The 12,514-nt window shown below is 40.8% G+C and overlaps 1 protein-coding gene across 4 annotated transcripts in view; it reads right to left on the bottom strand.

Annotated features, from left to right (window-relative positions):
* The window catches only part of MACROD2 (mono-ADP ribosylhydrolase 2), a 978,088-nt gene that overhangs the window by 56,310 nt on the left and 909,264 nt on the right, over nt 1–12,514 (bottom strand). For all 4 annotated transcript variants that reach the window (XM_080999221.1, XM_080999220.1, XM_080999219.1 and 1 more), the window contains 3 exons: nt 11,216–11,293; nt 10,561–10,635; nt 9,765–9,860 (listed from right to left, as the gene is read on the bottom strand). In XM_080999221.1, the coding sequence (XP_080855347.1) occupies nt 9,765–9,860; nt 10,561–10,635; nt 11,216–11,293 (249 nt within the window). The remainder of the gene's footprint in view (nt 1–9,764; nt 9,861–10,560; nt 10,636–11,215; nt 11,294–12,514) is intronic.

Below are 12,514 nucleotides of genomic sequence, written 5' to 3'. Positions count from 1 at the left end.
TACTTTTAAGAAAACCACAGGAGTAGAAAAAACACAAAGCCTTGCAGAACTGCAAAAAAGGAAAGACAACACTGTTACAATAGCTGAGGTTGCTTTTTATCAAAAGGTGACAAATTCTGCAAAGGATTAAGCTCAAAAGGCTTTAAACCAAGCTGATCAAAGTGTATATTCTGCCCTGTTGTATTCTATTAGTCTTTTCTATGCTCACACTTTCAAATCTAGCAAAGAATAAGTTGACAGTAAAATGACAGTGAGATACATTCTCCAGTCACTGCATAGACTATGGTGCAATATGAAACTGTCAGGGAAACTTATGTGTATACGCATGTTCACAATGAAATATGATCTCCCTAAATTTGAGGCTGTTGATTATGATTAAAACGAGGCAGAGCAAAACAAATTCAGAATGTACCACCATCCATGACGCATGGTGACTGTTGCTTAGGATTGACAGGTTTCCTAAGTCTGCTGCCAAAGGGCAGTGCCTTGGAGTTTCAAGATAGTACCTGCTGAAGCTGGAAGTGCTTACATATAAAGAGATCACAACCTTGCCTTTCTAGGAAAGGTACCACAGAAGTAGTAGACATATCTCAAATGATCTCAAGTGGCAGGGATAGGAAATATCCTTCCCCCAAGGCAGGGTTGGGGAACCTTTGAGTGGGATTCAACTGATAAATCCCATGAGTTGAAGCCATGCACAAGGACTTCTGTTTGTACAGGGCTTTCCCCTTTCCTCCCACTGTGTGGCCCCTAAAATTGGGTTGGGTGTGTCAAGAGAACCCCCAGAAAAGTGCACTTAGGGTTGGGAGTGTTAGAATTCCTGCTCCATGACTGCAGTCATGGGATTGTTGTCTATCACATGACGATGTATGTTTTGACTCCACTAAGTGGGAAGTGACGGAGACAGGATGTTTGTGTTACTGTGTTCCGTGAAGTGGGACTATTGTCCTTTGTTCTTTTTCTCTTTGCTGTCTGATGCTAGAGAGAGAGGGAGCCATGTTGCAGTGCTCCGTGTGTGTTTATATAGATTAGCCAAAATGCTGAGTTCTGTTACGCAAGCTGCAAAGACTCTGCGGATCCCTAAGTGTGCCGGTGTCTGTTGGCATCGGTCGCTGTGGTGTTCAGGCTGAAGAAAGCTTTCAAAGCTCCTGAATGATCGACCAGGAGGGAGAGAACATGCCAGTTGGGCATGTGTCTCTACCAGGATCCTATTCGAGTGTAGGATGAGCTGACAGGGAGGGGGGGTCATTTCCTCTGCCAAACAAAAATATTTGCCCTGATGAAATGATCACCTTAGTGCAACATTGAAACCCTCCCTTTGGCCCTCCAGTTGCTGCTTATCCACACATTGATCATCCCTGATCAATGGCCGGGTCTCATGGGAGTTGCAGTCCAACAACAAATGGGCAGGAGGGAAGGTCCTCTTTTTGATCACAGGCCTATGGCCCCCCAGAGGTCGCTGATGAATAAATGCATGTCTTGTTCTGGCTGTTCTTCAGTGCAGAATGTTTGCCCACTTTCCCACCTCTGTTCAAAATGCATCTAGTATACCTTCATTATGTGTCCGCTTTTCTGTCACTCGCAGCAAGAGCAAACTGCTAAGACTGGAAGAATGTGCCGGTAAAGAGTTACGTGAAAACCTTGGAAGGAAGTTGGGGGGTAAGACCTGTGGAAAAAACAGTGTTTCATTCTGTGACTCTGCTCCTTTCCCAGGATTCCCTGAGAAGGAGGCTAAAATTCTCAAACGATAGGCTTTGTTATAATTTGTAAAAAAGGTAGGCAGAATCAAACCACCTTGAATATAGATTTTGTAAGAAGGGGAACATTGTCTCCATACAAGTACTCTCCAGGCCATACAGCAGCTTATGCTGTGTGGATAAAAATGTGGATAAAAATTTACCCCGCTCTCCTTCTTTGGTGAATAAAAGGATTTTGGAATATTCCATGGTTTCCTGGGGGAAAATCAGTTTTTTAGGAGACTAGAATAGATTTTTGTGAATTATTATCAGATCACTTGTAGAAATATTTCTTTCTCTCACTTCAGGCCACCATATTAGTTAATGTTGGTTAAATAGGAAATAAATTATGGACCTATAATGCAGTATTACTGCTGGAACTTCCGGGTTAGCACCTCTGGCAATGGCGGATTTCCTCTGATCGGGAGGAATCCGCTTCGTGAGAATTCGGATCTGGACCGCCACGGCGAGGCGGAGACCCATCAAAAACCACAGGCGGGAGAAGCCTGTGGACGTGGGATTCGGCTGGCACCTTTTGCGCCTCCCCTACTCGCGGGGAAACTCGGTTTTGGGGATCCGGAGCGACGTGGGGTGAATGGCGCGGTGCTTCGAATCGACTGCTCTTTTCACGGAGTGAAGCCACATTGCTGTTGCCGGAGAGCGCTGACTTTTTCCTGTGGACAATTGGATTTTAAACTACTGCCCGTGAGTAGAACGGAAAATTGGACTATGAAATTTCTTGATTTGGCACCGAAGCGGGAAGGTCAAAACAGGAAGTCCGCCTTCCACTTTTGTAAATAGATTGAAGCAAAGACATTACAAGCTAGAGTCTGGAAAGTCGTTGGTAAAGGACTAAATTTCCATCAGTTAAAATTACTAAACCCCCCTTGGAAGCAGGAGAAGAGAGGGGAATCTTTTTAGACTGTTTAAACCTGCAGAAGAGAGAGTAAAGAAAGATAAATTTCCACCGTCTTGAACCTGGGAGCGGGGTGTCAGGACAGACGCTTTGGGAAAGTTCATTGACTGTGGACAAAATGTTTTTGACAGATAGTTAAAAAAAGAGAAACATATTGATTCCAATGTTCCCTTTTGCACTTAAAAGGAACAAAATATCTGAAAAAGGAAAGGAACTTTGTTGCTAGATCTGCTTTCAAAAAGACGGATACAAATAGAAATTGTTTCCCCTAGAGGGAGCTTGTGAAACTGTTGTTAGAGTCGATCTGGGGAACTTTGCAGCTGTAGAGATTAAAGATCGTGGGACCAGACTTCGACCTTGAACAAGAATGTGCCCAGAAGAAGCTTTAGTGCTTGCTTTTTGCAAGACAAGCACTTTACTAGAACAGCTACATGAAAAGATGGATTTGATGACTGTTGCAGTTGGAAATTTTGGACAAACAGTGAATGCCTATATAGAACCCACTCAGGAATTAATTCAGGAAGGTACAGATCAAGTGGTGAAGAAGATAAAGGAGGAGGTTGTTGCTGAACCTCAAGTAGCAGAAATGGAGAGAGCTGCGGCCCTGCAGGAACATAAGTTGTTGTTTTCGATGATTGAACCTGGAGAAAGTCAGATTTGGAGAGATGGAGTTCTGTTTGCTTTGGAGATGGGAAGCTGGACAGATCCCCCTATGCAGGGATGTTTTGGCTCTTTGAATCTGGCTTTGGGCCAGGGGGAGTTTGGAGGTCTGAGGGCCTTTAACATTGGAGGGACTTTGAAACATGCCTTTAAATATCATATGGATTTCAGTGTCGACTATGGAGAATGGGCTGACTTGTCGAGAAGGGATAAAGATATTCTCAAGTTGGAGTCTCCTCGAGACAAAGTAAAGTACAGGTATAAACATGAAGAAAACCTGCGGAAGGGACATGGAAAAGACTTAAGAGCCTCAGATAGAAGGTCACTAGGTTGATGGACCAGATGGATGGGATAGAAAGGACTGACAAAACCCAAGACCAGGAAGAAGAGACGATGGATGAAGATTGGAAGAAAGTTTTAAAAATTCATTTAGAAAATCATTGTAAAATTAATGAGTATTAGAAAAATGTTGGAATGAAATTATTTGGCTTTGGTAGAAATGTTAAAAAGAATTATGTATAAATATGTTATGCTAAAAAGAATTAGGTATAAATAAGACTTAAGTTCTAAGCTTTAGGGTTTTTTATGGTAAGATAAGGTTAAAACAGATTAAGGCAATTTAATGACAGAATATTGTGAAAGATGGAAAGGATTTGCTGAGATAATTAATAACTAGAATACAAAAAAGGGAGGTGTGAGGAGGTCGATGAAACAAGTTAATGAAAGATAAAGATTTGGAAATATTGGATTTGTTTTTAAATTTTTTGTTTATTTTTATTTATTTTTTATTTTGATGTATTGTGTGTTTTGTTTTCTCTTTGACTTTTGTTTTTATTTACTTGTATTGTTCAATTTCTATTTTTGTCTACCTTTTTTCCTTTTTCTTTTTTTTCTTGTTTCTTTCTTTCTCTGTAATTTTAAATTCTCAATAAATATCATTTTAAAAAAATAATAATGCAGTATTACTGCTATTCATCAACAGACTGGAAACAGCAGTACTTCTTTATTCCATCAGTCAATAACATGGCAAGCAGTATCCACAGCAAAATACTTCATTAGAACAAGCTACTCTTTCAAATCATTAATAAAACTTTCCAGTCAGGTAGTTGGCCTTGGGGGAATGAAGAGGAAACAGCACGGGTTTCGGTTGTCATCAATCTTCGGTGAGCAATGGGCAGGGGTCGAACATACATGCTTGTTTAAGGGTGTAAAAAGAGTTGATTTGCAGTAGCTTTCATCTAATCTTTCAGAGAAAACTCAAAGGAATTTTGTGCTATTTGTTTATCTGCCCTGGGGGCACCTCTTAGGATGCTTCTAAACGGAGGACTTTGAACATTTAAAGCTGCCTTATATGGAATCAGACTTTTGGTCCATGTTTTCTACTCTGACTGGCCGTGACTCTCCAGAGTTTCAAACAGGGTTCTTCCCCAGTCCCACCTGGAGATCGTAGGGATTCAACCTGGGAGCTTTTGCACACAAGGCGATTTCCCATTGCGTATCCCTCCAAATGCCACACAATGGTGTCGACATTCCTCACACTTCCAAGCCATACAGGGGCTGTGCTCATCCTGAAGGCCAATCACAGGTCAACCCAGTTATAGCACTACAACCTAGCATTATTCACCGCCTGTTCCTTGACTTCCTGTATCGTACTACGTTGGGAACGTGCTCTTCAAGCGCAAATTTAGGAAGTCTCAGAGAGGCTTTTGTCAATGATCAAATGAGGCAACTCAAGAGAGTTAATGAGGTTTTCCGTGCTGCAGAATCATCAGTGTGTAGAAGCCAAAGAGAGCTATGTCTCATTCCATGGTTTCTTGAATCCCTTCTCATCGCCATTGCCTCTCTTCCATCCATAATGAGTGGCAGACTTAAAGGGATGGATGCAATTAAATTGCCTGAGGCTTTGCCAAGAGAAGATGGAAAAGATGAGTGAAGGGGATACAGCTGAAAAGTATTTTGGATATAATCCCAGTGCTTCTGATTTTTGTGTAAAGCATTTTTCTTGAAGTGAATGCGGAGCTGCTCTTAAATTTCTGTCGAAGATACTTTAGTGAGAATGGTATTATTTTACTTACAATAATTAATGTGGAAGTAGCTGCCTTTTTTTTGAAGATCTTGTTGGTTTGACTAAGTACATGTCCCCTGCCTTGGGCCAATAAGAGGAGGAAATAGTTTCACCACAGCCTAAATTAATTTTGGAAATGTTTCTCAAGCAAATTGTCCTAATTCAACTCTCCTTGAAGTAAATCTCCTTATTAGATTCCCTGCACCCCCTGCATCCTCCATTAGATTAGGCCTGCAATCCTAAACACATTTGGCCAGTGAGTTATTTATTTTGATCTCTTCAATAACCACCCGTTCAACAAAGTCCTCTGGGAGGTTTACAAAACAAGTAAGTCAAAGTGACCTTAGTGAGACTTGCTTCCAAGTAAGCACTATGATGCAATATATTTTTTTTAGAAAATTGTAAAAAGAGTAGCATTTGTTTTATTTTCTGTTTCACATGTGTTTTCGGGTTGAGTTCAGCAACCGCACAATGCAATTGTTTAACCATCCAGTGACTTGCACGGGTCCACTTTGTGTGGGACACATTTGAATGAACTGACAGGGCATGGTAGCAACGTTTATAGACTGCTCCCAACAAACAGGAGCTTAGCTGCATGCCATGTCTGGAGTCAAAACAGGATCTCTGGCGAATGGTTTGGGGGAACAAGGCCAGAGCAAGTGGTGCAGCCCATGTTTTGTATCCAGAAGGTCCCATCCTAGGTTCAATACCCAGCAACTCCATGGAAGGTAACTTAAGCAGCAAGGCTGAAATATCTGTCTGACACGCTGGACCACTTCTAGCCAAAGCGTCATGTATATGCCTATGTACCAGGACTGCCTGGTACATTCAAAAAACAAAAAAAAAACGCACAGAAAAGCTCAAGATACACGTTGATCTACCTACACGTAGGTGTTATCCCTGAGAAACATAGAAAATAACAGGATATGTTTATCCGAAAGTCTTCAAACTTACACAACCCTTTAAAAATTAGCTGATGAAGGTGAATACATCAAAACAGGGCCCTGTCCTGGCTTCTAATCCATAACTGACTTCTGACTTCTGCTCTATGATTGAAACTGAGTCTTCATCTGCAAGCTGATAAATTATAAGGATCAACATTATTGTCGAGTGAAAAAGAAAAAAATCTTTGTAACGAATTATTGTGTTATACATATCTATATGAGTTTGAGTTCGTAATCTCTGTTAGAGTTTGTAATCTCTACTTGAGTTTGTAATTCTTGTCAGAATACATACTTTTGAATGGATTAGTTTTTGTTACTATTGACTACTGACTTGTGAGTAGGGACCTCTCCCACTATTGAAACCTACACTGGCCTGAGTTCTTGGTGTGCTTTTTTCTTGGTATATGTACCAGGCCTGCCTATGTACAAGGCAACTCCACATGTTTACATAAGTGCACTCAAGATATTCTTGAAATTCCTGATGCTCAGAAGCCAATAATTAACCCTTTTATAGATTCCCTGTGACTTGTAGCTAGTTGGGTTTTTTAAACTGTATTCAGTATTTGAGCTAAGTGTTCATTATGACAATAATCAGATGTACAGAAGCTTGCGTGAAATGTGTTTTGTTCCATTAAGCCAAACCTGAGAGAGTTAAACTTCTCCGCTGAGCCTAGTACACTTTGAATCCAAGTCAATCTGGCATATTTTTCACAAATCAGCTATGCCTAATCCCCTAAAGGCAGTAATTACCCCCTCAGCATCCTCAGAAGTGGGATTTATTTAAGTTTCACAGCTCCGTCGTATAAGCCTCTATGCAGGGCTTGAGCGCTGATAGATCTTTGCTTATTGCCCAATCCCAACCCCAGTGTCAATGTAGGAACTAGCCAAGCCCCCCCAAATTTCAGCTTCAAAACATAGAATCTGACTGACCAGCGATTAAGTGCACAGGGTGGTAGGTCTCCTTGATGAAGGTTCAGAAAGGTGCCTTTGCCCGCTTGCCAAGGATTATGTGCTGTTTTACCTGCAGCAGTTTAAAGCAGAGTTTGTGCTACTGCAGATAAAGTAGACTCACAGGATCAGTCTGCCGCTTGATAGGAGTCTCTTATTTTTAGAAAGGAAAAATGCCAAGCTAAAAAACACACCCTTTCCTGACATTAACTTTTCTAATACTACATATATTTGAATCCTAGGTAGAACAGATGGTGAAATATAATGTATCCGCTGGGAGCTAAATGGAATTTACCAGCTGTAGGGGACAGTAAAGTATTAGAAGGAAAGGTACAAATAGTGAAAGTAGATTCGGTTCAACTTGCTTTTGATGAGGCATAAAATAAAATGTAAATAATTTCTGTTCAGAAGAAATTAGCATAATGGTTTTGGCATTTGCAACAAGAATAAGCCTGCGTTTTCTAACCTAGATTTGCAAGCGAAGGAGAAGTCACACCATTTACCTGGATTTGCAGGAAGGATTATATCAATTCTATTATCACTGACAGTAATGAAACGCAGCGCTGAGGCCATTAGCATTGTGCACAATAAAGAGGGTGTGATTAGTCTCAACTTGGATTTGCAATGCAAAAAAATTAAAAGAAAATGCCACGAAGCTGGATATGAGCAAAGGAAAAAGCAAGTGCTATTAACCCAAGCTTCCACCACAGAAAAAGTGTCAATATTACAAACAGGTTTGCAATTAAATCAGTGTCAATGGAACCGACAAAAGAAGTTCATAATTAGGAAGATGTAGTTATCATTGACCTGGATTTTCCACAAAGACCATAACTAGGTTTTAATTTCAAAACATCTGATCTCTGCATCTCACAAAGGAAGGCCTCATTGTAATTAGCCCTTCATGATTAGAGAATGCTATTATGATGCCAGAGACGACTATTGCAAATGGGTAGCTGGGCACAATGAAGCCACATGCTAAATGTGAAAATTGAACTTTATGTTAAGTTTCACACAGTGCAAACCTAACCTCAGACCAACACGTCTATTTCTGGGAGTCTTGGTGCATGAAATTTGAAAACAGTGTTTGCTTTTTACCTTTTACAACCTGATCTTGCACAGCACTTTTAGCTCGACTGTAACAACATGTCCCCTCCCCAAGACAAGATGTCCATTGCCACAGCCACTCAGCAAGCGTGTCTTTAGAGTGTATCTCCCCCCCCCCCCACAAAGAGTGGCCTAGCTGTGGACTGATCTGACCAGGAGGAACTTGTTAACCTGGACCCCACCATCAAATACCCTTCTGGGAATTGTGGGGCCTTTCTATTGTCACACTGTAGTCAGCTCTGCAAGAAGGTGCCAGGACTGGTGCAGGTGTTGATGGCACTGCATACTTGGTCACTAGGGTCACATTAGCAAAAAGATGCCTCTATAAACAGTCCTCCGACACTTATAAAAGAATAACCTATAATTCTAATCAGAACAAAATATGGATCCAAGCCAAATGTCTGCCTATGGCATTTTGATGCCACCTGGGAAATTTCCTTTTCTAAATCATCCTATCTGGGTTTTGTGTTTTTGCCACACCCCTCTAAGTCAAAAGAAGACACAAAGCTGGGGGGGGGGGGAGGCATATTTATCAACCTAGTTTTCAAGGGAGCATGGACACGTAGAATTTGTATCAAGTATTCAAAACCCCAAAACCAAGACACACAAAACAGCACACTACTAGATTTAGGATTGATCATGTGGGACGCGGGTGGCGCTGTGGGTTAAACCACAGAGCCTAGGACATGCCGATCAGAAGGTCAGCGGTTCGAATCCCCGCGACGGGGTGAGCTCCTGTTGCTCAATCCCAGCTCCTGCCAACCTAGCAGTTCGAAAGCACGTCAAAGTGCAAGTAGATAAATAGGTACCGCTCTGGCGGGAAGGTAAACGGTGTTTCCGTGTGCTGCTCTGGTTCGCCAGAAACAGCTTAGTCATGCTGGCCACATGACCCAGAAGCTGTATGCCGGCTCCCTCGGCCAATAAAGCGAGATGAGCGCCACAACCCCAGAGTCGGCCACGACTGGACCTAATGGTCATGGGTCCCTTTACCTTTACACTGAAATACTAAAATAGTGGAGGGGGGAAAGAGACACCAAAACAACCCCATAACGCCATAGCATATAACGTTTAAGGATTTGGGGATGAGGTGGAGGGAATTGTCAACTAAATGGGAGGGGGGCATTGGAATGGGTAGGTCACTATTTCTCAGTGTCCCCAGGGACAGAAGAGAGAGCTGCCATAGAAAGCCATGGAGAAACTGACACTTCGCCAATGGAGAGAGAGAAAACCTAAAACAGCCCAATGAGGACTGTGCATGTCCAATGAGCACAGAATGCTGACTTGGAAGGTGGAGGGAAACCAAGGGGAGGGCTGATGAAATGGAGAAGCACTCAACACAGCAACATTTTCCTGTAGGGTCTCACTTGTCTTAGTAGAATTTACCAGCTTACCTTTTTCTTCCCCTTTGTTTTCTTGATTAGTTCTATCTACCTCGGGCGCCTGTGGTTTCTCTTCTTGTATGGTCTCCTCCTGGGTTATCAAAGTCTCTGAACAGAACGAAACACAGAGAATACAGACCATAATAAACGCAAAGAGACTACTGGTCAAGTCATTTTATATTCTGTTGGAAGCCGCCCAGAGTGGCTGGGGAAACCCAGCCAGATGGACAGGGTATAAATAATAAAATATTATTATCGAAAATGATATATATGCCCACCATGTAGTTCTCATTTAACTTAGGCAGCAGTTTTTCAATGGACATTGTCAGTCTAATGAATTCAAGAGAACCCTCAGTGAAATAAAGCTAACATATTGAACATAAACTGTGAAAGTAAGTCACATTGAAACTGATGACTTGAGTTTTTAATGCAAGTTCTTCAAGATCATTGTTTAGTTAGGCTGAGAAATATTCCAGGAGAAAAATATTTAATTTCAAGGTAACTAGCATATAACATGATATGTGAGAATAAAGAAATGGCAGAGTAAGGGCCAAATCATCTAGCACAAAGCTGTAACAACATTCATAGGTGTAGCAAGAAGAATACATCAGTTTTCAAGCCTCTCACTTAGATGTCGTCAGGGTATTAATTATTTCCTGTTCTTATTCGGTACCAGACAACTGAAGAAACAGGTTTTTTGTTGCAAAAATGTACAATAAACTTGTTAAAATGTTTTTTAAAATGTAGCCTTTATCATTTTGGAATGTTTTTTCCTGTTTTGCTCACATTCTTAAAGTACATAAAGTACCTTCTGCTTCCATGTAGGAGACTTGAGAATCTGTCTGAGTGTTCATTTCAACCTCTGTGGATTCCTCCTGGTGTCCTGTTGACATCATAAAGATTGGAAGATTATACCAATATGATACTTAAGTGCACATACAATTTATAATCAAAACTAATCATAAAAACAGAAAAGAAATGGAAAGGCATACCACTTATCAGAACATATCTAAGTGAAATTCAGAATTTCTGTGATTGAGAATAATAATCATATTGAATGATGCCAAGTTCCAATCAGCTATCAAAAATAAAATAAAATCTAAAATTCTCCAGTAAAGAATTCATTCTATTAAGCAGTAATGAATAAATGACACTTGCATTATTAAAAAATAAAGAAAACTACAGTCATTATCTTCTCAAGACTCAATGAGGTTACGTTATGACCTTGGATCAATATTGTTATAACAATTTAACTGGAAGGCCTGTTTCTTTTTTGCTTACATTAGAGATTATGCTACTCAAATTGAATGGTTGCAGCAGCTATTCATTGAAGCTTATGGATGTTTCCCCGAGGCATCAATAACCATGTGAGGGAAAACTTGACTTTTATAGCTATGAAAACTTCTATGGTCCCATCTGATCAATTACTAGGATTCTGGGGAATATTTTGATCGAAAGCATACCGTCAGCTTGATCTTGTTCACAGACTGCATGAGGCATTGGGTTATGTTCTTCTGTAGCTTTGGCATCTTGGGAGGATTCTAATAAAAATAAAATAAACAAAACTGAAGTGGATTCTCTGTTGAACAAGCTTTAAACCGAGCTTCTGATGAATCCAAAGGTCAACACAGCCTCCTCCCCACACAAGCTCACACACGCTTCTTACCCCAACTGAGCACATGGGGATGTCTAACTCTCCTGGTGCATTAATATCCTATTGCACCTCCTTGCTGCCCAGTGAACTGGTGATAGGAACAAATTTGGAGTGTACAGGTTGGTTGGTTGGTTCTGCAGTCTTTTTAGATATTTCCAGCACTTAATCAGATCGCAGGGGGAAGACGTGCATGATGGGATCTCAGCAATCCCATCATGCCAATCTCTCCCCAGTTGGCTGCTGCTGACAACATCTGAGTAGTGTGCCGATCACTCAGTTGCTTCCAGTGTGAATAAACTGGGTAGTGCATGTCTGCAGGTATATCAAACTCAGAAACGTCACTTTCATAAACTTGTGGTTTATGAAATTTTATCCAGTGGTGGGCAGCGGGCCAAAGAATCAGCGTCCTAAACCTGCCAAAAACGATCAATGCGGGATATGTGAGAAACCTGGGTAGTTAACATCTGATCCAAATTTAATAATCTGTAAAGCAGGTATGCATTGAAAGTTTGTGATTTTAATTAACTGCAGATAATTCCCCAAGGCAAATATTTAATTACCTACACAGCTTCTTTGCAATAAGTTTACAAAGTCAACTTTTGAAGTAGAACTGTTATGTATACACATTTTTCAAATTATCTATGTTAAAGCTCCTCAAACTAATCCACTGCGTTTTATTAATCTTATTCAGAATTCTAAATGGTTTCTGCTAATACTATCAAAATAATAGAGAGAGGGAAAGAGAGATTTCAGAATTAAATCACGGAAGCGGGGGGGGGGGGGAGCCGAAAGGCTGTCCAGGCAGTCTAAACAAGCCAGACAACAGTCTGCTAAAAGCAGCGAGCAGGTGTACTGCAGAAAGTTGCCTGCTGAGAAAATAACTCCAGAGTATTGAAGCAAGCAAAATCAAAGGAAAGGACAAAAGAAAAGAAAATGAATCGGACCCACCATAAATTTTAGCTGATAAGATAATGTTTTACCAATATGTAATCAATTCATGAATTAGACATTAATGAAAAAGTTGAGAATAATTTTGGCAGCTAGAATAGACATTTATTTCCGCCTTGATCCCAAACCTATTGATAGAAAGCTGCACCAATTCAAAGCA

This window comes from Podarcis pityusensis (assembly GCF_964106645.2).
Source record: "Podarcis pityusensis genome assembly, chromosome: 3".
NCBI lineage: Eukaryota > Metazoa > Chordata > Lepidosauria > Squamata > Lacertidae > Podarcis > Podarcis pityusensis.
Note: the sequence above shows the minus strand (reverse complement) of the source record. Positions and strands in the feature narration are given on the sequence as shown.